Source organism: Crocodylus siamensis, chromosome 6 (genome assembly GCF_052110815.1).
Source record: "Crocodylus siamensis isolate JL-2025a chromosome 6, ASM5211081v1, whole genome shotgun sequence".
Taxonomy (NCBI): Eukaryota; Metazoa; Chordata; order Crocodylia; family Crocodylidae; genus Crocodylus; species Crocodylus siamensis.
In genome coordinates this window covers 70,024,448-70,050,243 of record NC_143400.1, presented here as the reverse complement: position 1 = coordinate 70,050,243, position 25,796 = coordinate 70,024,448, and the positions used below count along the sequence as shown (strand labels likewise).

General features: G+C 41.7%; 2 protein-coding genes across 7 annotated transcripts in view; both read left to right on the top strand.

Annotated features, from left to right (window-relative positions):
- Positions 1-12,906, top strand: part of LOC149862964 (uncharacterized) — a 50,735-nt gene extending 37,829 nt beyond the window's left edge. For 3 of the 4 annotated variants that reach the window (XM_090050545.1, XM_090050546.1, XM_090050548.1), the window contains 4 exons: positions 2,830-2,992; positions 8,958-9,128; positions 10,374-10,458; positions 12,234-12,906. In XM_090050545.1, coding sequence (XP_089906671.1) covers positions 2,830-2,992; positions 8,958-9,128; positions 10,374-10,458; positions 12,234-12,478 — 664 coding nt within the window. In that variant the 3' untranslated portion in view covers positions 12,479-12,906. The remainder of the gene's footprint in view (positions 1-2,829; positions 2,993-8,957; positions 9,129-10,373; positions 10,459-12,233) is intronic. The other variant, XM_090050547.1, reaches the window with a different exon arrangement.
- Positions 12,907-13,037: 131 nt separating this feature from the next.
- Positions 13,038-25,715, top strand: LOC149862963 (transmembrane 4 L6 family member 1-like). 3 transcript variants are annotated; one of them, XM_090050550.1, is made up of 7 exons: positions 13,038-13,809; positions 17,223-17,353; positions 19,962-20,031; positions 21,465-21,554; positions 21,641-21,789; positions 24,058-24,238; positions 25,445-25,715. In XM_090050550.1, the coding sequence occupies exons 2-7, from the start codon at positions 17,319-17,321 to the stop codon at positions 25,457-25,459; spliced, it is 540 nt and encodes a 179-aa protein (XP_089906676.1). In that variant the 5' UTR covers positions 13,038-13,809; positions 17,223-17,318; the 3' UTR covers positions 25,460-25,715. The 3 variants fall into 3 exon arrangements, with proteins under 3 accessions (XP_089906676.1, XP_089906675.1, XP_089906677.1); XM_090050549.1 differs by lacking the exons at positions 13,038-13,809; positions 17,223-17,353 and having other exon boundaries at positions 17,367-20,031; XM_090050551.1 differs by lacking the exons at positions 13,038-13,809; positions 17,223-17,353; positions 19,962-20,031 and adding an exon at positions 20,081-20,282.
- Positions 25,716-25,796: the final 81 nt, after the last annotated feature.

The following is a 25,796-nucleotide window of genomic DNA, read 5'->3' as shown; positions in this document are numbered from 1 at the left end:
CAGAAATAAAATTGCCTCCTGGCCCTGCCTCTCTTGATCTCAGCCATCCAGTGAGCCAGACTTAAATGCATAATATGTGAAAAATAATTTGTGCAACTTTTCTTAACTGCAGATGTCTTGAATGTTTATCCATATAAAGTATAGGTTGATACCTACTGCCAGCTAGCCAAAATAAGGATTGCAGTACTGTTGAACATCTAATTCTCTGCAGGGTAAACTCCAGGGCCTTCAATAGTGCCTCTGACAGGGAAGTCAGTGACAGGCAATCAGCTTTCCTTTAATCTTCTATTTGCTAGGGTGCATAAAAAGGTCACAGATAAATCCAATGCAGATAAAAAAAACTTGAAATAAATCCACTTCCCCAAGCACACTGCTGATGTTTCGTCCACCTGACCAGCGAAGGGGCATGACAGACTTTATTCTTTCTGTGTTGCTGTTAGTTCTGTTAGTAGTAGGAAAGCAGGAATACAATATTGGAAACCAGAGTGGTTGACATTGTGGTCAAACTCAATAGTAAGCCTTAAGAAGGAACCTACAGGATTGTTTGGAAGGGCATTTAAAATATATTTCATACAATAATGACTTACCTGAACTGCACAAGATGACAAGTCTCAAAATCCCAAGAATAAAGTAACTATAGAAGTGCATTTGTAAATGTTTGTGGGGGTTTTATTTACAGTACCAATGCGTGTTAGCCTGCTTTTATGTACTTTAGATAAGAGTGTGTATATAAATTTGTTGGCAGGCTTACATCTGGACTTAACTAAACATTAGGGTATAATAGAAAGTCTTTATTGATCTAGACATTATCTGATCCCAAAGGACTTTGGATTCATTTTGTGCTTTATCTTGTGTACGATGTCAGTTGGATCTTACAAAATTACAGAAGGAACTTTATAATGCTTCTTTTGGGGCAGGTTGTGCTCATCGTTGTAAATTCATAGTTTCATAGTTAGTAGGGTTGGAAGGGACCTGAGTAGATCATCTAGTCCGACCCCCTGCCATGGCAGGAAAGAGTACTGGGGTCAAATGACCCCAGCAAGGTGTTCATCTAACCTCCTCTTAAAGACCCCCAGGGTAGGAGCCAATACCACTTCTCTTGGAAGTTCGTTCCAGATCCTAGCCGCCCTGACCATGAAGTAGCGCCTCCTGATATCTAGCCTAAATCTACCCTCTGCCAGCTTGTGACTGTTAGTCCTTGTGACTCCTGGCAGTGCTCGGGAGAACAGGGACTTCCCCAGTGCCTGCTGGTCCCCCCTGACTAGTTTGTAACAGGCCACTAGATCCTCCCTCAGCCTTCTCTTGTGGAGGCTGAACAGGTTCAGATCCCGTAGCCTCTCCTCATAAGGCCTGCTCTGCTGCCCCCGATCACACGAGTGGCCCTCCTCTGGACCCTCTCCACGTTGTCCACATCCCTCTTGAAGTGCGGCACCCAGAACTGGACGCAGTACTCCAACTGCGGCCTGACCAGTGCTGCATACGGGGGGAGGATCACCTCCTTGGACCTGCTCGAGATGCAACTGTGGATGCATGACAAGGTGTGGTTGGCCTTTCTGACTGCATCCCCACACTGCCGACCCATGTTCATCTTGGCATCAGTGATGACTCCAAGATCCTTTTCTGCCTCTGTACTGACAAGAAGGGAGTTCCCCAGCCTATAGGTATGGAGCCGGTTGTTCCTCCCCAAGTGCATCACTTTGCACTTGTCAGTGTTGAATCCCATCCTGTTCTTATCCTCCCACCCCTGTAACCTGTCTAGGTCTGATTGCAGCCTATTCCTCCCTTCTAGTGTGCCCACATCCCCCCACATTTTGGTGCCATCAGCACATTTGAACAGGGTGCTTTTTATCCCCTCATCCAAATCGCTGATGAAGATATTGAACAGTGCGGGCCTGAGGACGGAGCCCTGCAGAACCCCACTGCCCACCTACCTCCTGGTCGAAAATGACCCACCCACCACCACTCTGGGTGCAGCCCCCCAGCCAGTTGGTGACCCAGTTGACCGTGTGGGTGTCGACACCACAGTCCCCCAGCTTCTTAATGAGAATGGGGTGAGAGACGGTGTCGAAGGCCTTCCGTAAGTCCAGGAAGACTATGGCCACTGCTACCCCTGCATCTAATGATTTGGTGATCTCATCATAGAAGGCCCCCAGGTTGGTCTGACAGGACCTGCCACTGATTAACTCGTGTCGGTTGCCCCTAAGCGTGAAATCCCCTGCTGGCCCCTCATGGATGTGTGCCAGCGTAATTTTCTCAAACAGCTTGCCTAGGATCAAAGTAAGACTAACTGGCCTATAGTTTCCCGGGTCTTCCTTCTTCCCCTTTTTGAAGATGGGAACCACGTTGGCCCTCTTCCAGTCTTCTGGCACCACACCAGAGCACCACTAGTGCTCATAAAGCCGTGCCAGGGGTCCTGCAATGACCTCAGCCAATTCCTTTAGTACTCTAGGGTGGAGATCGTCCAGACTGGCTGACTTGAATAAGTCCAGTCCCTCCAGAAGCTCCCTACCTAGTTCCTCACTAACCCTTGGCCCAGGTGTGCCTCCCCTGGGGCCTGAGGGGAGTAATTCAGAGTAATTCCTTTTTTTCTTTGAAGTTACTCTCAAGTTATACTTATGCAATAGGCGCTAGAATCCTGTCCTCTATCTTTATAGGCTGAAACAAAGATTTAGGGGGAAATCGCTTATATTATTCATGCAAATATTGCCCTGGTCTTAAGTAGGGCTACTGAGCAAACATGTCATGATTTTAGCCCACATGTCATGATTTTAATTGGAGTATAAAATAAAGATTTTAGTGCACATTAGTATTTTGTTTTTTACGTTTTAGAGCCAATAAAGATTATAAACCTGGAAATTCCTTACCATCAGGGAGTGACACAGTTTACTTCACAGTAGTGGATGCTCAAGGCAGTGCCTGTTCCTTCATCAACAGCAACTATAAGGGCTTTGGCACAGGACTAATACCAGGTGGCTGTGGATTTGCTCTACAAGTAAGAACATATTTTCCAATGTAACAGTTCTAGCATGCATGAAAACTAATTCAAAAGACAGTTAGAGAGCACTGCTATGCACTACCCTGTATTTAAAATACAGACATTTTTAGGTGTATATTACTCTTGTTAAGTTTGGTAAACTCTGTCATACTTTATATAAACCAGAGATCAAATAACATTTCCTTGTTGGGATAGTTTTTTCGTTTCTTTTTCCATGTTACCTCTCAGGATATCTACATAGGATTTTGGGACCAGATGGGAGAGTTCTGGATAATATTACCGTGTGACTCAGTGTACAAGCTGATGCAGAGATGGAGATCTGCAGTCTTATTTGCCTCAAAGTTGGGGTGAAATTTGGCAATCCCCACATTTTAGCCATTTTTGATAAAGAAGTTAAATTTAGAGCTGATGAAATTGTTGAAGTTTCACTTGTGACACCAGGTCCAAATTTTTCCCGAAGATGCTAAAGCTGTGCAGCATCTTTAAAATAAGCTCCTGCTTTATGAATCCCAGCAACAGAAAGTGATTTTTTTTTCATTATTATCATGGAGCAAATTGAGCAACCCTATTATAGTAAACCCCATGGTTCCATACAGTTTGTTATAATTTGCTTGAACTGAACATATTTTTTCTTAAATTTGAGAAGAAAAGCAGTGTTGTTTTCCATGGCTTTTACAGTGTTTATTTAGAAGCAACTGGTTCAGTAAAGCAAGATCTGTGCAGGTGGACATTCCACGTATAAGATTGCTACGCATAGCAACAAACTAAAAGATAAAGTATCTATCATTAAGAGTAAAGAAAGGTTTGGGGAGAAATTGTAGGGATTTCTGTGTTAGGTATATTTTATACCTGTAACATAAACAAGTAAACTTGCCCTTCATTTGTTTAACATCAGAACAATCTACTTATTAATATAAATACTAAACATTTAATCTAAACCTAAAATATCAAAGTATGTTCTGATTGTTAAACGCTTGAACACAGAGGAGAAGAGAAACCGTTTAGGTTCTTTCAATGGATCTGTTGGGGGACTGGTAAACTTTTGTGGCCCAAACTTTCACTTACTTTAAGGACCCAGTTTAAACCAACTCTTACATATGTGCTTCTTAACTGTTTGGATTAATGATGAGCCATGAACCAAACTATGAAATATGAACACTCAGACATTTCTCTTGGTATTTTAAGCAAGTATTGGCAGAGGAAATACAGGAAGGATCACAAGAAATCCTCTGTACAAACTTCCAACTCACTTTTGTAGATGCAGCAGGTGTGGATAGTTTGGAACAACATGTGAACATTTAGTTCTGAACTGTACTTGAACTCTAGCTCTTTTTAGGCCCTCCAGGGGTATGTTGAATATTTATTTCATTACTTTACTAAAGTCTCCCAGTCTTTTGCTTCTTCCTCTAACTTGTCCTTTCTGGCTGTTATGCTACAAGTCTGGGCCCTCACCCTCTTCAGGTGAGGTAGTAAAGTCAAAATAGTTCTTGAAGGGGAGTGCTGCTACTTTAGCCCTATTGGTCAAAGTGAGCAGAAAATAAGGAATCCTTTACACAGACTCTCTGCTTTTTTTCCTATTTGGATAGCCCCTGCCAATAACCTGCACCTGCTGCAGGGCTACACTTGTGCAAAAATCAGTCTGTTATCTAAAAATGAGAACTGTGTTAATTGTATTTATTAGATAATGATAAGCTACAACCGTCAGATCACTGCCATCTTTTATTTACTGGAGATATTTATTTGGATTTACAACTGGTGAGTCATTGTCACCATATTGAAGTATCCTACCAGTTTAATAACAGAAGTCAAATACCCTTGTAACTTATCCAATACTTTCCTACATATACATTGAAGTATATTCTCACTTGATTTATTCCTTGGGTAGTGAGAATAAATTATTTTTGTCCGTTTATTACAATATACAAATAGTAACATATACAAATTGCAAAAAAAACCCTTTCAAATGCAGTATTTTCAAATTGAATCTCCCCATATAAAAAAAAAAATCACTAGTCTTGTGCTAGTCACAGATTCAATATTAAAATAAGTGGAAAAAGAATAGATACGACAGATTCCTTGTAAAGAATAATTTGATGCAAAATCTCTAACGTACATTGCTTTAAGAAAAATATTTTTAACAGCCACTTTTATTATAGTTTACAGAAAGATAATTAAGATAATTTGGACATTCTGAATTATAAATGTATGAATATGTTGAAGTGAATATTGCCAAAACTAATGAAAGATGAAAATTGTTCTGTACCAAGGGGAAGTTAACTTTTTTGAGAATTTGTTGTAGGAACATTGACATCCACTTTTCTAAATGTGTGATTTGATCTTTGGTCAAGAATGGTTAGATTTTTCCTTGAATAATAGAAACTGGCAACGTCATATTTAAAAATGAAAAATAAATGTATCTAGACTTGAAAGGAGACTTCTTTTTCAAAAAGCATATTTTAAAAAGAACTTGAATTACTGAAGAGTTTCAAGCCCATCACTTGTGAAGGAGACTTGATTGTCTAAGCATGCATCTGAAAGTGGGACATAAGCACTCAAGTCGCTTAGACAATGACAATTTCTAATGCACTTGTTGCTGGGCATAGTCCCTGTCTGCTTTCCCAAATCTAAAAAAGTGGAACTAACTGTTATATGTATGTCTTCTTTCTTTCCTTTCTTTGCATCAGTTTAGTTAATCTGTATTTTTCTGTTTTATTTCTTTGAGGTGTGATAATTCTACTGTTTGCTTTGTTTTCTGTCCACACTGTAGTATGCAATGATAGACTTGTCATACCAAACACAGATGTGTGCTGTTCATAATGCCATGCTCATTGTCTTGGCTATGGAAGAGATCCTTAGGAATGCCTAGTGAAAAAAGTCACCAAATGTTGCAGCTGCTGCACAAAGATAGCAAGTGAAAGAAAACGGGGAACCATTTTGATGGGAAGGGAGCAATCAAAAGTACCACAAAGTACTGGTATGATGTTTTCAAGCCAGCTTCAGGTTGTAGGAAAGGTCCAGCAACAGATACAAAGAGGTGAGAAAGTGTGAAATTGGAAGACACCTGAATAGAATATCCACAGAGGGAAAGGAATTATAAACAAAGTAGGAGTAGGTTGAGTGGGGAAGAAATGAACAAAAATAAAATAAGACTATTTTATTGTCTTAACCGGAAAGATCAGTTCCCAGACTACTACACCTGGCAGTACAGTTTGGTGAGCAGCCAACAGTGGCAAAAGAACAGGTTAGGGAATATTTAGAAAAGCTGGACATATACAAGTCCACGAGGCAAAATGGGATGCACCCAAATGTGTTGAGGGAGCTGGGCCAATGTGACTGCAGAGCTGCTGGCCGTCATCTTTGAAAACTCATGGCCATTGAAAGATGTCCTGGATGACTGGAAGAGGGAAAATATAGTGGCCATAGTTAAGAAAGGAAAAGGGGAGGATCCAGGAAACTACAGACCAGTCAGCCTCACCTCAGTCCCTGGAAAAATCATGGACCAGGTCCTCAAGCAATCCATTTCTAAGCACTTGGAGGAGAATGTGATTAAGAAGAGGCAGCATGGATTCACCAAACAGCAAGTCATGCCTAGCCAACCTGATTGCCTTCTATGATGAGATGACTGGCTCTGTGGATGCAGGGAGACCAGTGGACATGACATACCATGACTTCAGCAAGGTTTTTTTATATCAATTTCAACAACATTCTCTCAAGCAAGCTGAGGAAGTACAGGTTCGATGAATGGACTATAAGGTGGACAGAAAACAGGCTGTTTAATTGGGCTGAGAGGGTAGAAGTCAATGGCTTGATGGTAGCTCGTATCAAGTGGAGTGCCCAAGGGGCTGGTCCCTTGTTTCTTCAGTGGCCTGGAAGCTGGAATGGAATGCACCCTTAGCAGATCTGTGGATGATACCAAGCTGCAGGGGGGAGTGGATATGCTGAAGGGTGGGGATAGAATTTTGCGAGACCTCAACAAGTTGGAGGACTGGACCAAAAGAAATCTCATGAGGTTCAGTAAGGGCAAGTGCAAAGTCCTGCACTTAGGATGGAGCAGTCACATGTACTAGTACAGGCTGGGGACCAATTGGCTAAGCAGCAATTTTGCAGAAAAGAACCTGGGGATTACAGTGGACAGTAAATTGAAAATGAGTCAGCAGTGTGCCCTTGTTGCAGAGAAGGCTAACAGCATACTGGGCTGCATTGCCAGCAGATTGAGGGAAGTGATTCTTCTACTCTATTCAGCACTAGTGAGGCTATGTCTGGAGTGTTGTGTCCAGTTTTGGGCCCCCGCTACAGAAAGGATGTGGACAAATTGGAGACAATCCAGCAGAGGGCAGCAAAAATGGTTAGGGGGCTGGGGGACATGACTGATGAGGAGAGGGTAAGGGAACTGGGCTTATTTAGTCTGGAGAAGAGGAGACTAAGGGAGGATTTAATGGCAGCCTTCCTTAATAGAACTACCTGAAGGGTCGTTCCAGAGAGGATGGAGCTAGACTGTTTTCAGTGGTGGCAGATAACAGAACTAAGGAGCAACGGTCTCAAGTTGCAGAAAGGGAAGTTTAGGTTAGATATTAGGAAAAACTCTCTTGCTAGGAGGGTAGTAAAGCAGTGGAACAGGTTACCCAGAGAAGTTGTGAAGTCTCCATCCTTGGAGGTTTTTAAGACCCAGCTAGACAAAGCATTGGGTGGGATGATCTAGCTGGGAATAGTCCTGCTTTGAGCCAGGGGTTGGACTAGATGACCTCCTGAGGTCCCTTCCAACCCTGATTTTTCTGTTATTCTATTAATGTTCCAGGAGGGAATATTCACCAAAAGGGGATACAAATCAGCATCTAACTGAAGTATTTCTGCAACATGAGCAAGCAGATATACCCTGCACTTTTAAAAGGGTGTACACACATATACAGGCTTATGGAGTAATTGATGAAGTTGAGGAGGGCCCTATGCCAGTCTGAGTTCATGAATGTGGTGATCAGGATACCACTGCACAGCACCCATCACAGGTCTGATAAATGTCTGGAAAATTCAGCTACTGACAACATGCCAGGTAGAGAGGATGCTCCAACAGTGTAGCAGCAGTATGAAATCTCACAGGAGAATGATGCAGTCCCTCTAAACGTGCTTCATTCTATTCATATTCTACTTTACTCAGACACATTGTCACTTCCACTGTTGGAGCACAATATATGGTATGATTATTAGGTAAATACTGTGTAGCAGGTCTTTGAGTCCGTGTTTGCCTTGGCTTGTAAATGTAGCTACATTTTTATGTTGCTTTGTATGTGGATGTGTGGTCAATTTTTCTGTGTAGCAGCTGCATTGCTAATACCTATTTGAAGGAAGACTAAAATGGATTCTTGTATAGGGCAGGAATAGGCATTCATTTGTGTTGGTGGTAATTTCTCATCTGGAAGGTTTTCTCCTGGAAGGGGCATGTTTTCCTAGGAGAAATTAAATAAATGCTTGTACACTCCTAACTTGTACTGGGAAAGCAGAATCTCCTGGTAGAAACAAGGCCTGTACGTGGCCCAGAAATGGATCCCATGCTTCAGAGTCATAAATGTCCAGTGACAGTTGCTATGTGCTGCCATCTGGAGAGTGGTTGGCAGTACCACAGTATGAGAGGAGTTTACCTGAGCATGACCTTATTGATGTGCAGGAATCTTCCCTAAGGGTGGCTCTTGGATATGAGCATATTTATATGAGGATTTTCCCTACATGTGTGTGGGTTTAAGCACATCCCCATTGCCTCCCTACTTGAATATATGCAATAATGCTCCCCTTCTCATGTAGGAATGTCTTTTATGAGCTGTTTTTGCTTTTCCTAAGCTCCCTATATCAATCAGAAATGCCATATCAATCAGTAGCTAATTGGTCAATATCTTGAAAAGTTACTGACTATTACGCAGTATTATTTCAAGCTCAAGGATTTTATTAACTTAATATCAGTGTTTATTTTCAGAATAGAGGAGCCGGTTTTTCCCTGCTTCCTGGCCACCCAAACTGTCTAGCACCAGGAAAACGGCCATACCACACTATCATTCCTGCTCTAGCTACAGCTGCTGACACTGAGGATCTCTTGTGCTCCTTTGGAGTAATGGGTGGCTTAATGCAGCCTCAGGGACATGTTCAGGTAGTGTGAGCCTTTTGGCATATATTACAGTTCCTTAGAAGCAACATAGTGCTATGAGGTCTTTTCATTTCATAATCTTCAGGACAGGCAATGCAAATCTGCAGGCCAAAAGAGAAGTGATTTTTGCTTTGCGTTTTATCCCATTGCTGATTTTGTCAGCAACTGGCCAGTTTCCATTTTGGCATGGACATTTTACGCACATGGCATGGACAGATCATAAAGAAAATGTCATATGACATCGGACATGGTAGTAACATTCTGCTATTTCAGCATCCATTCTTTTGTTATCCTCAGTCTATTTACTGTCATAGATTCATAGAAGTCGGGTCGGAAGGGACCTTGTAGATCTTCTAGTCCAACCTCCTGCCCTGGGCAGGAAAAAAAACCAGGCTCAAATGACCCCAGCCAGGTAGACGTCAAGCCTTCTCTTAAAGACCCCCAGGGTAGGAGCCATCACCACTTCCCTTGGAAGTTGGTTCCAGATCCTAGCCACCCTGACAGTGAAGTAGTGCCTTCAGATGTCTAATCTAAACCTACTCTCTAACAACTTGTGGCCATTATTCCTTATTACCCTGAGGGTTGTTTGGGGAAACAAGGTCTCTCCCAAACCCTGCTGGTCCCCACTTGTGAGTTTATAGGCAGCCACCAGGTCCCCCCTCAGTCTTCTCTTGTGAAGGCTGAATAGGTTAATGTCCCATAACCTCTCTTCATAGGGTCTGCCCCGCTGTCCCTGGATCATGTGGGTGGCCCTTCTTTGGACCCTCTTAGTGCTGTCCACATCCCTCCTCAAGTGCGGGGCCCAGAACTGAACACAGCACTCGAGCTGCGGCCTGACCAGTGTCGCATAGAGGGGGGGATCACCTCCTTGGCCCTGCTTGAGATGCATCTGTGGATGTACAACAAGGTACGGTTAGCCCTACTGACCATGACCTTGCATTGTTGGCCCATGTTCATCTTGGAGTCGATAATGACTCCAAGATCTCTTTCTGCCACCGTGCTCTCAAGGAAGGAGCTTCCCAGCTTATAAGTGTGCTGCTGGTTCCTATTGCCCAAGTTCCTACAGTCTGGTTGCTAATATTTGTTATCCAATATAGAAAACTCTTGAGAAAAAAATGTGATTTCTGCCAGGACAGTGAAGCTTTTTTGCAGATCAACAGTCTTCCTGTGATGTTGAAAGCTTATGATACATATTTTTAGATGCTGCTTGGTATGCTCTAACATTTTACTTATTTGTGCTTTCTAAAGGTGCTGCTCAATATGCTGGAGTTTGGCATGGACCCTCAACAAGCCTTAGACGCATCCCGGTTTTCTGTGGATTATTCCAGAGAAGGTGTGACTTTTAAACAGCATAATTCACAAAGTAAATGGCTTAAGTTACAAATAAGGATGTTTCTTTTAGTTCAAAAGTTTGGGGCCATTTTTTGTTATGCAGTTACTCTGCCTGTTTAGATTAATGGCTCTTACAGTGGAAGCTCTTACTCTGCTGTCTAATAACAGTTAACACCATACTCTATGCTGTCAGGGTTGGCTGTCTCCAGCACTTTGTAGTTTATGAGATGATATGGAGGTGCTATTTAGTATGTAATGATTCTGAACAAAGTAGTATTGCTTTCTATGCTACAATATGGTTGTTAATTTGGCACACTGCAGTGCCTTGGAGTCAGTCCCACCTGGTTTCTGAGGGTATGTTTTCCCCTCACAGTTAACTTTCAGATTACCATCATTGATATAGAAAACCTCTTCCTTGGGGGTAGAAGTGTTTTAAGCCTGGGTAGTTTACCTAGTTTGGGAACTGGGTTAGAACCAGAGCTTCAAGTTAGCTTTGTTTTAAGGTTGCTAGTTAAATCACCCAAGTGCTGATAGTCCACCATTGCTTTTTCTGTAGTTTCCTCTAAAGAACAAACAAGTTCTCTTGCAATGAGCACAGTTGATTGGGAAATAATTTTAGAGCACATAGGATGAAATTTCAAGTACACAACATAAACAGTGAGGACAAAGTGATGTTGGTAGCTTTTTTGTGGGAACACTTGCAGCAGGGCTACATTAACCAAGTGCTCGTACTCAGATATTACTTATGTAAGGTAACTGGACAATGGGAGCAAAGCCTGAGAGAGAGAGAGAGATTTGCTAGAAATATCTGGAAAGAAAATCAATATTTTGAGTGGAGTGGGATCTTGCAAAGATATGACTGGCTGTTACTTCTTGCATCATGTTTAGTGTATCCAGTAACCCAAGCATGAGATTCTAATCAGCATGGTGGTTATAACATCCCATCATTAAATACAATGAGAATGGGCCATGTGTGTTTGCAGTTGGAATATCTCCAGCGGGCATTTGTTTCATTCCTCAATGGTTGGTTTCCATACCAGCTCATGTATTATACAGGTGACAAATTTTGTTCCAGTCTTTACCCTAAATATAAAATTCAGCTCTTTTTTATGTGCCTATACAGCTCTTGATGAAAACAGTAAGAGCATTATAACTTCATTGTGGGGCAAAAGTTAGTCTTTGGAGGGTTGGCATTGGCAGTCTGCTTCACTAAAAGGAGTTTCAGAAGCATTTTGTATCTACACAGGGAAGCAACTGACTCAGCTGCCACTGCTGACACACAACAGCATGTTCTCAAAGGTGGCCTCTTCTCCTCTTGGAAGCTGGAGTCTCTGAGTCTCCCAGTACCAGTGTCAGTCCACCAGCAATGTGAAAGGGAAGGATTAGTTTCTTAGTTCTGCCTTCACCTCTTTGAGGAGCACTTCACCACAGGCAGTGTTTCTCTTGTCTTGGTAGCTAGAGCATGCAGGGGCTGGAAGCGTGCCTGTCTCCCTGCTGGTGTTTAAGGGAAGGCTGATGCCTTGCTTCTTTCCTCATTACTTCTTCTTCATGCAGAACTTGTCATATTCTAGCCTTCTGCCTTCCTGGAAGGAGTTTTCCTTCAGTTCTTGCTGCCAAGCAAAATCTGAGGCCTGGGATAAGGTTCAGGGCCACAATGATTTAGTTCCGTTCAGGTTCTATTGTCAAAGAAATGTTGGGACTAGACTGAAGAGTATTGAATTACCCTTGGAATATCCTCTTTCAGCAGATGTCAGTGAGCATTCTTTTCTTTAACAGAAAGCAAATGGCGTCTGTCACTTGAAGATGGTATCCCCCAAGCAGTTGTAGAAGACTTGAGAGCCAGAGGTCACTGCAGCCACTGGCCCATAAGTGGGCGTGACAGGAGCCTGTTTGGCCGTGGTCAGATTATCACTAAAGGAGATTGGTGGAAGTCTTCGGGCTCTTTGTCTTCCAAGAGCTTGCAAAACATCCTTTGGGCAGGATCGGATCCCCGAGGAGATGGCTGTGCAATGGGATATTAGCATACCCTAAGCAAATGTGCTCTATAGGGACATCAGGTAAAAATCAAAACCGTGCCTTTGGATGTCATCCAAACTGTCAGAGCTGCTGCACATGAGTATGATTCTGTGATGGATTAAATTCCATGTTCTATTGTATTGAGTACAGTGGGTATTACAATCACATGGCAGATCAGCAAAAAATGCCTTTTTTAATTAATGGATGTAATGTCATTTGCTCCCTTCCCTACTGTCCCTCACATCACAAGGATTATTGCATGCGTAAATTATAAGGCTCTTGTGAGAGTAATAATGATTCCATAATGTTGTATGTTGATCAGATTGTGAATGTTTGTCCATTGGTATAGCCAGAGCGTTTTCTATTTTTTTGAGTCAAAAGCAAATAGCTAATCGGTAACAATGGAAATTAAATAAAAATTTTATGTTCAGTGGTTATTTTCTTTTTCCTTATTCATTGTTTCTCAAATTGCTTTTATAGTCTGATTGGAATGGAAAAAGGAGGCCCTATAAAATTATGTTTTATTGTGGTTAATGTTGAGTAGCACTGTTTTTACTGCTACACCAGCAACTGGTATGCTTACTGTGGGAATCTTCCTATAATAGAGTTAGTCATGTAAAGATGAATATTGAGACTTATGGATCAGTTAAAATCTGGAGTACATCAGAGATGTGTTTGTTCATTAGTGTTTGTCAGCATTTCAGTTAACTATTTGTTGACCGAACTGACTGAGACTAAAGTAGGAGAAGTAAAATTTAAGGAATCGTCCTTAAAGGATCTTGAGAATACAGATGTTGTGGATCTGGTTGGAAAGGTATCTGTCAGCTGTAGGTGATGCTGGAAGCGTGGCAAAAACTGTAGAACCTATGGGACTTAAGAGCGAAGGTGTTTAAACCAGAGCTGTGTAGGCCGCCCGTAACATAGATATGACATCTGCTGTGACTGCCTGGCTATTGCACTGAATGAGTTTACACTTTGGTTTGGCTGGCTCATCAGTTCTGTAACCAAAGAAGTTATGTATTGGATTAGTCCTATATCTCAGTATCTTCTAAGAACTCTGTTTAGCTGGCAAGATGTTGATGGAACAACTAAGCTGCAAGTGTTGTTCTATCAACAGACAGCCTTCCTTGTCAGCAGTTACGATGCGGTCCTCGGTTCTGCTATTGCATTCTTCAGAAATGAGGAACTATGTCGATGAGCCCTGCCAGTTGCAGTCTGTGCAAAGTGAGAGTGAGATTATCACAGTAGGATCATGGTCTGTGCACATTTCTTCTTTGTTCTGCAGCCTGCTCTGCCAGAACACCTGCAGAGCCAAACTGGAAGACTGGAAAATAAGGTAAGCTGCAAATAAAGCTGGGAAATACAATTCTGAGAGCTACAAGATGCCTCATACCCTCCTATCATGACTTCACAAAAGAAGACATTGCAAGGGACCATGCAAAATTGGAGCCCTTTACTCACATTGGGTAAAATTTTCCCATTATTATCATCTTTGCATCCTTTGTCCAGGTGTACAGAGAGATTTAAGGCATTGTGAAACCAGAAGCAAAGCCAGAGAAATAGCCCAGGTCTCCTCCCTTCTAATCAGTGGCCATATTCTGTATTCATATTCTAGTCACCTGCCTAATACAATAAATTATCCTGCAAGAGTGCCTTGTGCCACAGTTAAGAACATGGCATGCAAAAACGGTCACGTCCTTCATGTTCTGTGTGTATTGCAACAGACATATGGTGGGGCGGGGGTCACAAAGCTAGATATTTTTAACGTACTGGCAGCATAGGTTCCAGGTTCTCCCCACCAACTTCATCTACAACTAGGATATATGTGCAGCCACACTGTATACTGTACACACTACAACCTGTTCTCTGCTTGCAGTATAGTGATACCAGTATTTTGCACTTGCATAGCCTCTTTCTTCTGAAAATATGGAAGCAATTTACAGAAGTGGGCAAGTACTACAGCCCTTGTTTCACAGATGGGGGAAACCAAACTTTGGTTAAATCAGCAGTGCTCAGCCTCCAGCCTGCAGACCGACTCTGACCCATGGGGTTATGACATCCAGCCCACGGGGCTTTCCACAAGGCTAGAAATTCATTGGTGGGAAAGCATTGGCAACTCTGCACTGCTCAGCCACTAGTCCAAATTGTCCACCCTGTAGAGAGCCCTGTGAGCCAGATGACACCATCCTGGATACGGCACACCAAGTGGGGCTACAGCCAGATCCAGCACATGGAATTGAACCTGTAGACCACCGCTGTGTGCTGAACCCATGCTGGTTCTGGCCTATGGTCTTGTTTTTCCTTAAACTTATCAGAAAAACCTTGTCAATCAGTTATAAAACTAACAAACAAAGCCTTATGTAATATCACATACATTATAATACCGTGTCGTGTTCTACATGGCAATGATGTTGCAGAATACCATGGGTAATTTACATCATAGCTGTCAATCATTTGTCAAACATTCAACATTGTGAATTGGCGTATGCTGTACGTTTGATGAATTAGCTCTTTGCTAAGGGTGATGCACACAGCTAGGTATCTGATTTTTAGCAGAACTGCAGAATATGGGTGGGGCGGGCGGTTGCTGTATATCAATGAAGCATGGAGAGGTTACAGGTGGAAAACATGAGCAATGCATCACTCGTAAATCAGGCAGTGTCAGCTGTGGGTGGAGAAATGTAAGGTCATTGTGAGCTCTTTTTTTATACGATGGGCAAAAGTATTCCAAACTCTGGAGATGAGAGGTGACAGCACAATAACCATACTTTTGGCAGCAGTCTGAGCCTCTGCCTGCCAATATGACCAACAGCATCATAAAAATAAGAATTTGAAACATGTAACTTAATGTACAAAGGGTTAGGCTATGAAAACACACCTGTGTCACAGGCCCTAACTGTGCTAATGTGCACCAGGGCATTGCTCATATTTTCCAAGCGTCATCATGGTGCACCTATTGTTTCCTCAGCTTCCCAGCACAGTGTGTTTCAATCAAAACATGGTAACCTTGCAGGCAGGGGCTCAGTCTGTAGTTCCATTGCTGACAGTGCCAGTACTAGATGCTCACAAGAAAGTATGAGAACACTTGTAGTCATCAATTACATAACAGGATCCCCAAAGAGGAAGTGTTTTCCTAATCCTGTCAATGGTTGTATTTTATAAAGCAAAAGGATTTAGCTCCACTAAAACTGTTTCTACAAATATCTAATCCTTTTCACAATCCCACTAATCCCATGAACACAGTTATCTCATGTTGCATTGAGTTCCAGTGTTACATACGCATTCTGTAAGGAAATATGTCCTTTTAGTGGTTTTAGTGTGGGGTTCACATGATCATCTGGGCATCAGGTAGTTATTTGTCAGAGTCAATAGTGATTCTTCCCCTCTATTTGGCACTAGTGAAGCCGCATCTAGAGTACTGTGTCCAGTTTTGGGCCCTCTACTGCAGAAAGGATGTGGACAAATTAGAGAGTGTCCACCAGAGAGCAACATAAATGGTTAGGGGCGGAGGCACATGACTTCTGAGGAAAGGCTGGGGGAACTAGACTTATTTTGTCTGATGGAGAGAAGACTGAGAGGAGATTTAATAGCGGCTTTCAAGTACCTGGCGGGTGGTTCCAAAGAGGATGGCGCTGAACTGTTCTCAGTGGTGGCAGATGACAGAACGAGGAGCACTGGTCTCAAGTTGTGGCAAGGGAAGTTTAGATTAGATATTAGGACAGTTTTTCTCATGACAAGGTTAGTACAACACTGGAACAAGTTACCCAGAGAGGTTATGGAATCTCCATCCTTGGAGGCTTTTAAGACCCAGCTAGACAGTCTTGGCTGTGATGATCTAGCTGGGGGTAGTCTGCTTTGAGCAGGGGGTTGGACTAGGTGACCTCCTGAGGTCCCTTCCAGCCCTCATTTTCTATGATTCTAAGTGGCATTTACCAGCTGAGGTGATAGCTGCTCCGACTGGCTGGGAATTTCCTCTGCACGGTCTGTAAACATGCTGTGTTTTGACGTGTGATTGTTGAAGGGTGCCATCATGTCATAGAGTAGCTGTTCAGATAGTATGTCAAGTCAAGGTCATATGCAGTGATTGGCCTGTAACACTGCCCAAATTGTTTTCTTACTTAAATTGTTTTATTACTGACAACATATGGAATGTCACTTAAATATGACTGTGTGAAACTGGCTATGTAATGTGACATGCAACATCCCAAGATGTTATATTCTTCCCATATACCACTGTGACTATGGTAGAGAGCAAGACTGAGTATATGGAGAATTGGATTATTGTCATCCCATACAGAGATTAATTGTTTCTGAGTGTGTTATACTGACCACCTGGGCTGTATAGAATGGTATGATACGGCTTTTATTATTAAGATGTGTTCCTGTTGCTTCTTTCTCTGTGTTCATGATACTGATGCATGGAAACTGTTTCTTAATAATTGTGCTCAGACATGTCTCTCCTATATTTCCCTACAGGTGGGTGGAGGTTTTGGTAATGTTTGTCCTGTACTACTTTTGAGTGCAATTCACATGCAGATTAGCTGAGACTGTTGTTTTGTAGTATGGGACCTATAGGGTGATTTTCAGCCTCCCTGTTTTGATCCCCCTCTCTCCCTTCTTACGTAGGTCCTGGGACATAAATGGGGTCCATTATTGCAACAGTTTTGATGCTTCACTGAGTGCAAAATGCTAGCTGACCTACCTGAGTCCCTAGATATCTTGGTCTTTTTTTCTGTTATGTTTCTTTAGGCCACACTAACACTATGGGGGACATATGTATGTACAGTTCATGAATCCACTTTAAGACTGGAGACTCTCTGTGTCAGACTGCAAACTCTGTTTTGAATGAGGGCACCATTTGCCTTCCCTGCTGTACTGAGGTAAGAACAGGACCTGATAAGCACAATTGCTGTGTCTGGGGTAGAGTTAATATAGTGAAGGGTAGTTTAGCACTAATAGTAGTCCCTTCACATGGAAAATTTGTAGATAAAGGGCTGGCTACTATCTGTATAAACTAATTTTCCAAGTCTGAACTGGGGGAAGAAGCAAGGGGATAACTAATCAACAGACCATCTGGTGGTGAATTTTCATTTATGTGATGAAGCTGATATGGAGTGGGAGGGTGACAGTGGTTAAAAGGCTGTAGAAGATTCTCTTTCTGGCCTTTTCAAGGGTAAACAGAAAGAAACCTAGTATGGAGAACAGAATCCAAGCCCCAAAGGGTATTCTGGATAACATCATAGAGCAGTCCAACTGCAGTCCAAGAACTTTCAGGTGAGAAAGTTAGGCAAGGAAATGCATACAGAAGTATTGTTGTTTCTTTTAGATCTTATTGATTTCTGGGATCTTAACAAACTTATTTGCTTCCACTATTGCACATTCCTGATCTGTAAACCTAGGGAGCCCACAGGTTGCAGCTGCTAAAGGGTGTGCTACAGTGGAGTAAGGATTTAGCACTGGGTCACTAGGCTGCAAACCGATAACCAAGAGGCTGTACCCTGGAAGTCTACTAGGGAGGCTAAAGAAAGAGCTAGCGCTGGAGCTTACTTGAAATCACGGAGACATAGCATCTAGGTCTAGGTGGGAGCAAAACACAGCAGCCTGGTGAATGTCTGGTTGGGACAGACAGCCAGGGCTCTGATTTTCTGATTATTTCATGATTCCCCCATAATGGTTCACATGGATCCAAATAGGAGTCACAGGGGCATATCATATGTTAAGGAATTAGACTCAGAGGGTGAAAAGCAATTTAAGCAATTAATTTTTGTGGGTAATAAAATCCCTATTTCCTTCTTGTTATTTCCATTATGATAGTACTTAAAGGCTTCAACCTAGATTGGGGATTCTTTTGTGCTAAATGCCTTATTTACACATCAAGAGACTTGAAGGGATCACAGTTTAAACAGACCAAGCCAGATGGATTTACTATTATTATCCACATCCTACAGTTGACAAAGCTGGCACAGAGATGTAAGAATTTGCACAAGGCCATACAAGGAGCCAATAGCTCAGTGTTTTGCATCCCTGGGATTAGGGGTCAGGCTGCTGTATGTATGTGTGGGCGGCAAGAGACAACAAATGGATAGAGACAGACAGGAGCACAATAGAAACTCCTTGCATCTAAGCAAGTGCTTGTTGGTCCATTAAAGAGAGTAAAAACAGAAATCCCCATTTTTATAAGTCTGTTAGATCTTAGCTGTATTTAAACATGAGGTTATTTTATCTAGTTTCCAGAGATCATATATTTTTTAAACTTAACATAATGCAGGGACTTTTCAGTTGAGGATTGATTTGGTTAGAATTGACTCTCCTGTGGAGGAAAACTGCAGATTGATGTTTGTATTTAGTTTAAATTAATCAAAGGTGTAATGCATACAATAACTTCAAGCTTACACTTCTGACAATTGGAGGATATTCTCTCATATCGGAGGAAGTCTCCAAGGCCAATAGCTACAATACCCGGAGGGTTACCTTGTGACTCCACATCTTTACAAGACTATTCTCTGTGTCCTTTTTAAAGTTCAAGCCCTGCTTGCAGTACTTGCATGAATAGCCCAATTGAAGTGATGTGTATAAATCAAAGAACAGAATCATAAGTGAAGCAATCAGGATTTTACTCTGAAGTTTTTTGACTTAAGACTTTTTTTATTACAGTAACTGCATACATTCTTGTATGTGAGTATTAAAAAAAACCCCAAACAAACAAGATAAAGCCGACCTCCAAAATAATTAAAGGGTTTAAAAACATGGCTTAGTATGTACGTATATATTATGGTTAGTGATAGAATAATGTTTTAGCCGTGTTAGTCCACAGATTATGAGGCAGGGATTTTTTTGGGGGTGCTATCTTTTATTGGTCCAGCATCTGTATTGTTGGGATAAAGTTAGACAAGCTTTTGAAGGCAAAGCATTCTTCAGATCAGAAAAGAGGAATGCTTTGCTTTTAAAAATGTGTATTGAATCAGTCTATAAATGTAAAATTTGAAACTGTTTCAAGTTCTCTTTCTTTTAACTTTTTCCAAGTCTCTGAAGAGCTTACATCATAGGTTATGTCTGCTGTTCATGTCTAAGCATGTCTGCTCTTGCTCATGCTAAACAATGAATGCTGTTGGCAATTGACTAATTCCCTTCCTTGGGTTTCGCTTGTCAACAAACGTGTCATTTAAAAATGTGGTAACATTCTGCTCCTCTCGCTTCTGAATTCTGCAATCTGGACTGACAGTCATGTACACATGTAAACATCATCCAGGTAACTAAGAAACTTGGAGTATTTAAGCAGGTGTGACTCGAGACTGTTTCTCCTTTCCTATTAGAGGGGTGTCACGCAGGTTGGCCTGTGGTATTGCAGAGCTGCTCAAGAAAGATTTGTAAAAGTGCCAGCATGTGTTTTGGCAAGTGTGCTAAGTGCATTGGATACAAGCTGCTTATTTTTGCTGTGTTTTGCATGGTGGCAAACATTTTGCTTTACTTTCCTAATGGTGAAACAAGGTATGCTTCAGAATATCGTCTTAGCAAGTACACACGGTGCCTCCATGGCATTGTAGGAGGCGGCCTCCTGGTAAGTTGTTACTGGTTTTTTTCCTTATCTGTTTTGTTTCTTTAAACAACCCCAAGATTTACATTTTTCTCTCTGGTTTCTGTTTTGTCTGAATGCATAGTTAGCAAGCTTTTGGAACTCATCATTAGTAGCATATATATATACAGTTCTATGAAAAGAAGGAAAAGGAATCATACCTGCCATTTGGTACGATATAAATGTGGGTATTTTTTAGAGTCACAGTTTGGATGACTAAAGAAATGCAAAATAAGGTTAGTAATGTGGAATCAGACTACACATGTGAGTACAGCTACTGATGTGTGTACATGTTTGCATTTTGGTTTACTATTGAGAATATTCTCCTTTTGTAAAAGTATGGTGAAAAGTAGCAATCATACCTTCAATAGGTACCTGAGATCCTGGGAGACACTGTGGTTACAACCTTGTCCTAGATGTTTTTTGGGGGAAATTTGAAAACTGTTATCAAACCTGCATGCTAGACAAATAGCAAAGGCTTTTTAGGTTGTTCTTGTAAAGAACTGAAAGTTTTCCTTACAGTACAATATAGCTACTCTAGGCCCTGACCCCTGTACAGGATGATTTCTGTACTTGTGTGGGGTCCAGATGGAGCTTCAGAGTATGATCTGGAAAAGATCTGCTTAACTTTACAGACAGCAGATAGTCTCAGATCAGCTTCAGTGAGCCTGCTTTCCATTAGGCATCTCTGCATATGGCTTTGAAGCATTGGGGCCCTGGGTGTGAGTTGAGACAGCAACTCTGTGGTTGATTTTATTTGTAGGGTAAGTCTGTTGCACAAAGGATTTTGTGATGTATCCCTGGATCATGTGTATACAATGGTATATGCACAAACTAACATTGGCGTTGGCCATTGGCAGAAGTAGGAACAGACTTCAGGAGTTCTATGTTTTATCTAGCAGGCCAGGCTTTTCACTTTGTCATGCTGAAAATGTACAAGTCTCAACGTTTGTTTTACAAATATTCCCCCCATGGAAGGTCCAAGATGCATAAATAGATGAGAGGTTTTGGCATGAACTCTTCATTGGAGCTTTGGAATTGGAAAACTTCAGGAAAAAAACATTTTCTACATAAAGATTTTTCCCCCCCATTTCCACTGGCAAGCACTGTTCCTGGAAGAAGTTTTATGGCACAAACCGCTGATGCTCTTCTGTGGTAACCGGTGTGTTACCAGCCATGGCTCAGGATTCCATCCTACCAGATGCTGTGTGAAATTCTTTTCTTCCTGAGCCAAATCCTGATGCTGGCGAGATAAGTGGGAAAACTGCCATTGAGGTTAAGGGGAGCAAGACTGAATCTGCTATGTGCAATTTTTAAAAAGTCTAGGCAGAGACAAAATGAAGATCCTATTTGATCTGCACTTTCCGTGCAACAACCTAAGTCAAAAGTAATATGATGTCCTTTTTGTCTGTATCTAGATATTCATCCCTGCTGCTGTGTTCATTAGCCTAGAACATGAGAACTGCTGCGGGTGTGGCGGCCATGAGAACTGTGGGAAAAGCTGCGCTGTAAGTGAGCCTTCTTCCTGCTTTCTGGTATGGGCTGGAGGAGGAGTGGTCACAATGCTGAGTATTTGCCTGTGTTTCCTCTGCAGATGCTGTCCTCTGTTCTGGCGGCCTTCATTGGAATCCTCGGTTCTGGATACTGTATCATCATTTCAGCTCTGGGTTTATCACATGGGCCTTACTGCTTGGCCAGCACAGAAAATGCCTGGATCTATCCTTTCCATAACTCCTCTGGAGAGTAAGTGGTTTGTCTGCAGCCATACTTCAGACAGCTACATGGGAATACCAGGGGAAGGATTCTTATATGCCTGACTCCTATGTTTGGGTCCTGACTCCCATATGGGGGTGATTCTCACTGATGTAAATGATAAAGCCCAATCATTTGTTGCCTGTTCAAATGAATAGTTCTACTGGCTGCAAAGGACTTCTCATGTAAGTAAGGGGTGCCAGGTCCACATCTCTTAAGAGGGATATCTTTGATGATTTTACATCAGGTTTTTTTTTTAGGGTCTAAAACCGTGCTGTACAGTAGGGATGTAGTACTTGAGATGCAGCAGTTCCTATTCTGAGAGATACAGCAGTAGAAGTAAGCCATCTCAAGTCAGAACCAATATGTGGCTGCTAAACAATTTTTCTTGGGCTTACAGTAAAGTGTTTCCACAGAGCAGTCCCTCTCCAGTGATCTATTTGTCTTCCAAAGCTGGTGGCCTCCCAGTGAGGAAAGAATTCTCCAGTCTATATAGGCTGAGATTCAAAATTATCCCGAACTTTCCAGTGTCAGAACTATGAGGAAAAAAACTATTTGGCAACTATTGGATATGGGCCTCTACCCATAAGAGTGTGAAAATATTTTCCTGGATGGTCAGTGGACTCTTCCTCGCCCATAATATTCTGTAGAAGGTGGATATTGAGCTCTCTCCAAAATATTTCCTGTTCCTTTTAATGGCCAATTTAAGCTGTCTTTTAGCATGAGAGGGTCTCTCCTTCCTAGGAGTTCTGAGCACCACCTGTGCTAAACACTTCATTGGCTTAATGGTTAAGATGCCATGAACTAAATCCAGTATTTCAATTAATATCACATTCCCACTGCTTTATGGTAAGCAATTAAATATTTCTAGGACTCTGCTGATCATCAGCTTAGAAAAAGAATCTCAATATGTTTGGGTTTTAAATTGTAAAGATTGTGCAGGATGAGTGGTATTAGAATTGAAAAGCAACCTGCAGTAGCCCACTTCCCAAAGGTTTGCTCATGAGTTAACAGAAATCTTAATGAGGTGTAGGTTTAATACCATGCTGTATGATTCTAACAGTAGAATGAATGGGTCTAATTCGGTTTTACTTTACCTCAGTGTAAATGAGTAGCAAGTTTCTGATGGTTACAATGGTACAGAACTGGTGGGAACGCTATCAGAAAAGGTACAAAGGATTTAGGGTTTCATTCCCTTTTCTCCAGTGGCACTAAGGTGCCAGAAAGCTGGGAGTCCCCTGCTAACAGAGGAAGGGTAGTGGAGTCATATGCCACTTTAATTAGTCACAGGCAAATGTGGAGAGAGGCTTTGGTCAGAATCCAGCAGTGCCCAGCTGATGGTTGAATAATCTCATTTCCAGTAATTGTAATTCATAGCTGGTGTCTTCATAGGCACAGTGTGAGAATCAAGAAAGTGCAGCCAGATTTCATTGTCAGTGTGTAGCAGAGGCACTCTAATTAGGACACAGCTACACTATTGTTAGGACTCCTTAGCTTTTACTGGCACAGAAAGGAGATGATGAGCTGTGTAACCCTTACTGATTGGTGTTTAGTACTTGTAAGGTGAGGATATGGGTGTATAGTGGCTGCAGGAATCTGTTTTAGGCCTTTGTAGTCAGCAATTCCAAAGCATGTTTCCAAATGCCAGAGGATGACACACAATACATCAACAAACGATGAAGTTTGCTTAGGTTAGCAGTCTCTAGCTTGAAGAATGAGGGCCCAAGCCTGAGAGATTCTGAGACTCATCTGAGAAGTGTTCAGCTCCCACAACTCGTTCCAGAGGCCCACGTTCCACCTAAGGCCCTTGCTTAAAGGATATCTCCATACCTAGGCTTAAGCCTTAAAGGCCATTCCCAGGAGAAAAGCAGGAATAGCTATGGCCAGCCAGGCATTATTGATAGCAGCCTTGAGGCTAGAAATGAGATCAGTCCTTGGTCAACTCCAGAATGAAGGCAATAAATCTACTTCTACAACCTAAAACCACTCCTTCCTGGCTCTCACCTAGGCCTGACTGAAGTCACGGTATTCAGCTCTCTAGTGTGATTTAAAAAAAAAAGAACCTTACGCCTGCATTCCAGAGCATTGCATGTTTAGCATGAAGCAAGCTTTTGCTCCACCGAAGTTAAAATAATAGTGACACTTGAATTAGGCCCAGATTGGAGTTGCATTCCTGATGTTTATTAAGCACCTCTTAGTAAAGTTATACTCTTCATGGAGGCATGAATATCTAACATATCATTAATTTGATGTGAACAGGTACCTCCTGGAGCGGAACAGGTGGTCTGAGTGCCAGGAGCCACGAAACATTGTTGAATGGAATGTGACCCTCTTTTCCATTCTTCTTTTCCTGGGGGGAGTTGAGTTCATTCTGTGTTCCATCCAAGTCATCAATGGCTTTATCGGTGGAGTGTATGAGATGTGCTGCCATCGTGAAGAGGTAAATACATCCATTCAAAAGATTACAACCAGACTTCTCAGAATTAAAGTCTATACTACTCAAACTTCTTTCAAAACTTTGCTCCAGTCACTGAGGACTGAGTCATGCTGCACTCAACACCCCTGTGGTAGCATAATAGGATGGGTGTGGTTTCTGTATGCCTAGCTATTTGCTAAAAAATTGGTTACATACACAAGTAGGAATTAGTTTCTTCTACTTCACAAAGGATCTGGTTATTATTGCTGTGACAAGTTGATATGCTCCAGATGCAAACCAATTAGATCTTGTGTTAAGGAAGGAATTCTTTATCACAAGACAGTGCCAGAAGATGATTTTAATTTTGTATTTTATAACATTTCACAAGTCTGAGTATTCTGTTTGCTGGTCATTTCCTCCTCTTGACTCCCTTTAGTTTGCCTCATATTTTGTTTCTTTGGGCTTTGTGGTCAATGAAAGCATTGCACTGAGAGTGAAGGCTGTAAGGCTTGGCTTTGTATTCTAGAAAGACATGAAAAAGGAATTTTAAAAAGGAAAAAAATTACCATTAGTAGCCAAATTAATTACAAACATTACACACGTTTATTTTTTGCACACTGTTCACTGAAGCAGCTGATAGTAGGTACTACCATACAGCTCAATCCTTCTTTCAAAATCAGTGGAAGAGATTCCACCTAAGTCTAAGAGGTCAGTAGCCTGCTTCGCTCTAGCAACTGGTGTATGCTGGAAACAGACCAGCTAGGCTTTTACTGTAAACTACCTTATGTCAGCATCAGAGCTTTCTTTTTCTTTTGTGAAATGTAAAATACCTTTTAAAAAGGAAAAGCTACGTGTTCTGGAAAAACAATTGTTTTCTAGGACACAAGTAACTTGATTGTCCTTCAGATGCAGAGAAGGTAATAATCATGTCTGCCCAGATGCATTTCAGAAGACATTTTACACAGGTGTTTCATATGTAGTATCAGTTGAGATAGTAGGATGTGTTGGCTCCTTCAGAGTTACTGCCTTTTTCCCCCTACTGGGAATATCCTGAACCCCTTTCTTGACTCTGTTCTGGGGCTTCTGACGTGAGTAGAGCTGTACACTGGGTACACACAGTATGGCTAATTAACTTCAGTTTTTACTGTGAAGTAAGTATTGATCCTGTGATTTTTTTTTTTTTTTTTTTGTGCTCCCTCATTTACTGTATGTTTTTCTTTTTTTCCACAGAAGTATGTTTGCTAGGATGTCCACACGGGAAAATGGAGTGAAATCACTGTAATATGTTTTGTAAAACATTGCTATTTTGTATTGTACATAATGTTATATATTGTTGTCAAGCTGCACTGCCAATATTAATTTAAGAGATGCCAGGCCAGGTTCTGTTCATTGGAATCCTACATACGACTCTAAGAACTCATCAGTAGTGTCTCTGCACCTGAAGGTAGAGTTTGGTCTGCTGAATTTCTCTGTATGAATAAATATATACCTTGTTACCAGGGATCCTGGTTTTCCCTGCTAAAAAAAATCGCACGTTCTCTGATTAAAAAAAAAATCACAGATTCTCTGATTAAAAACCCTG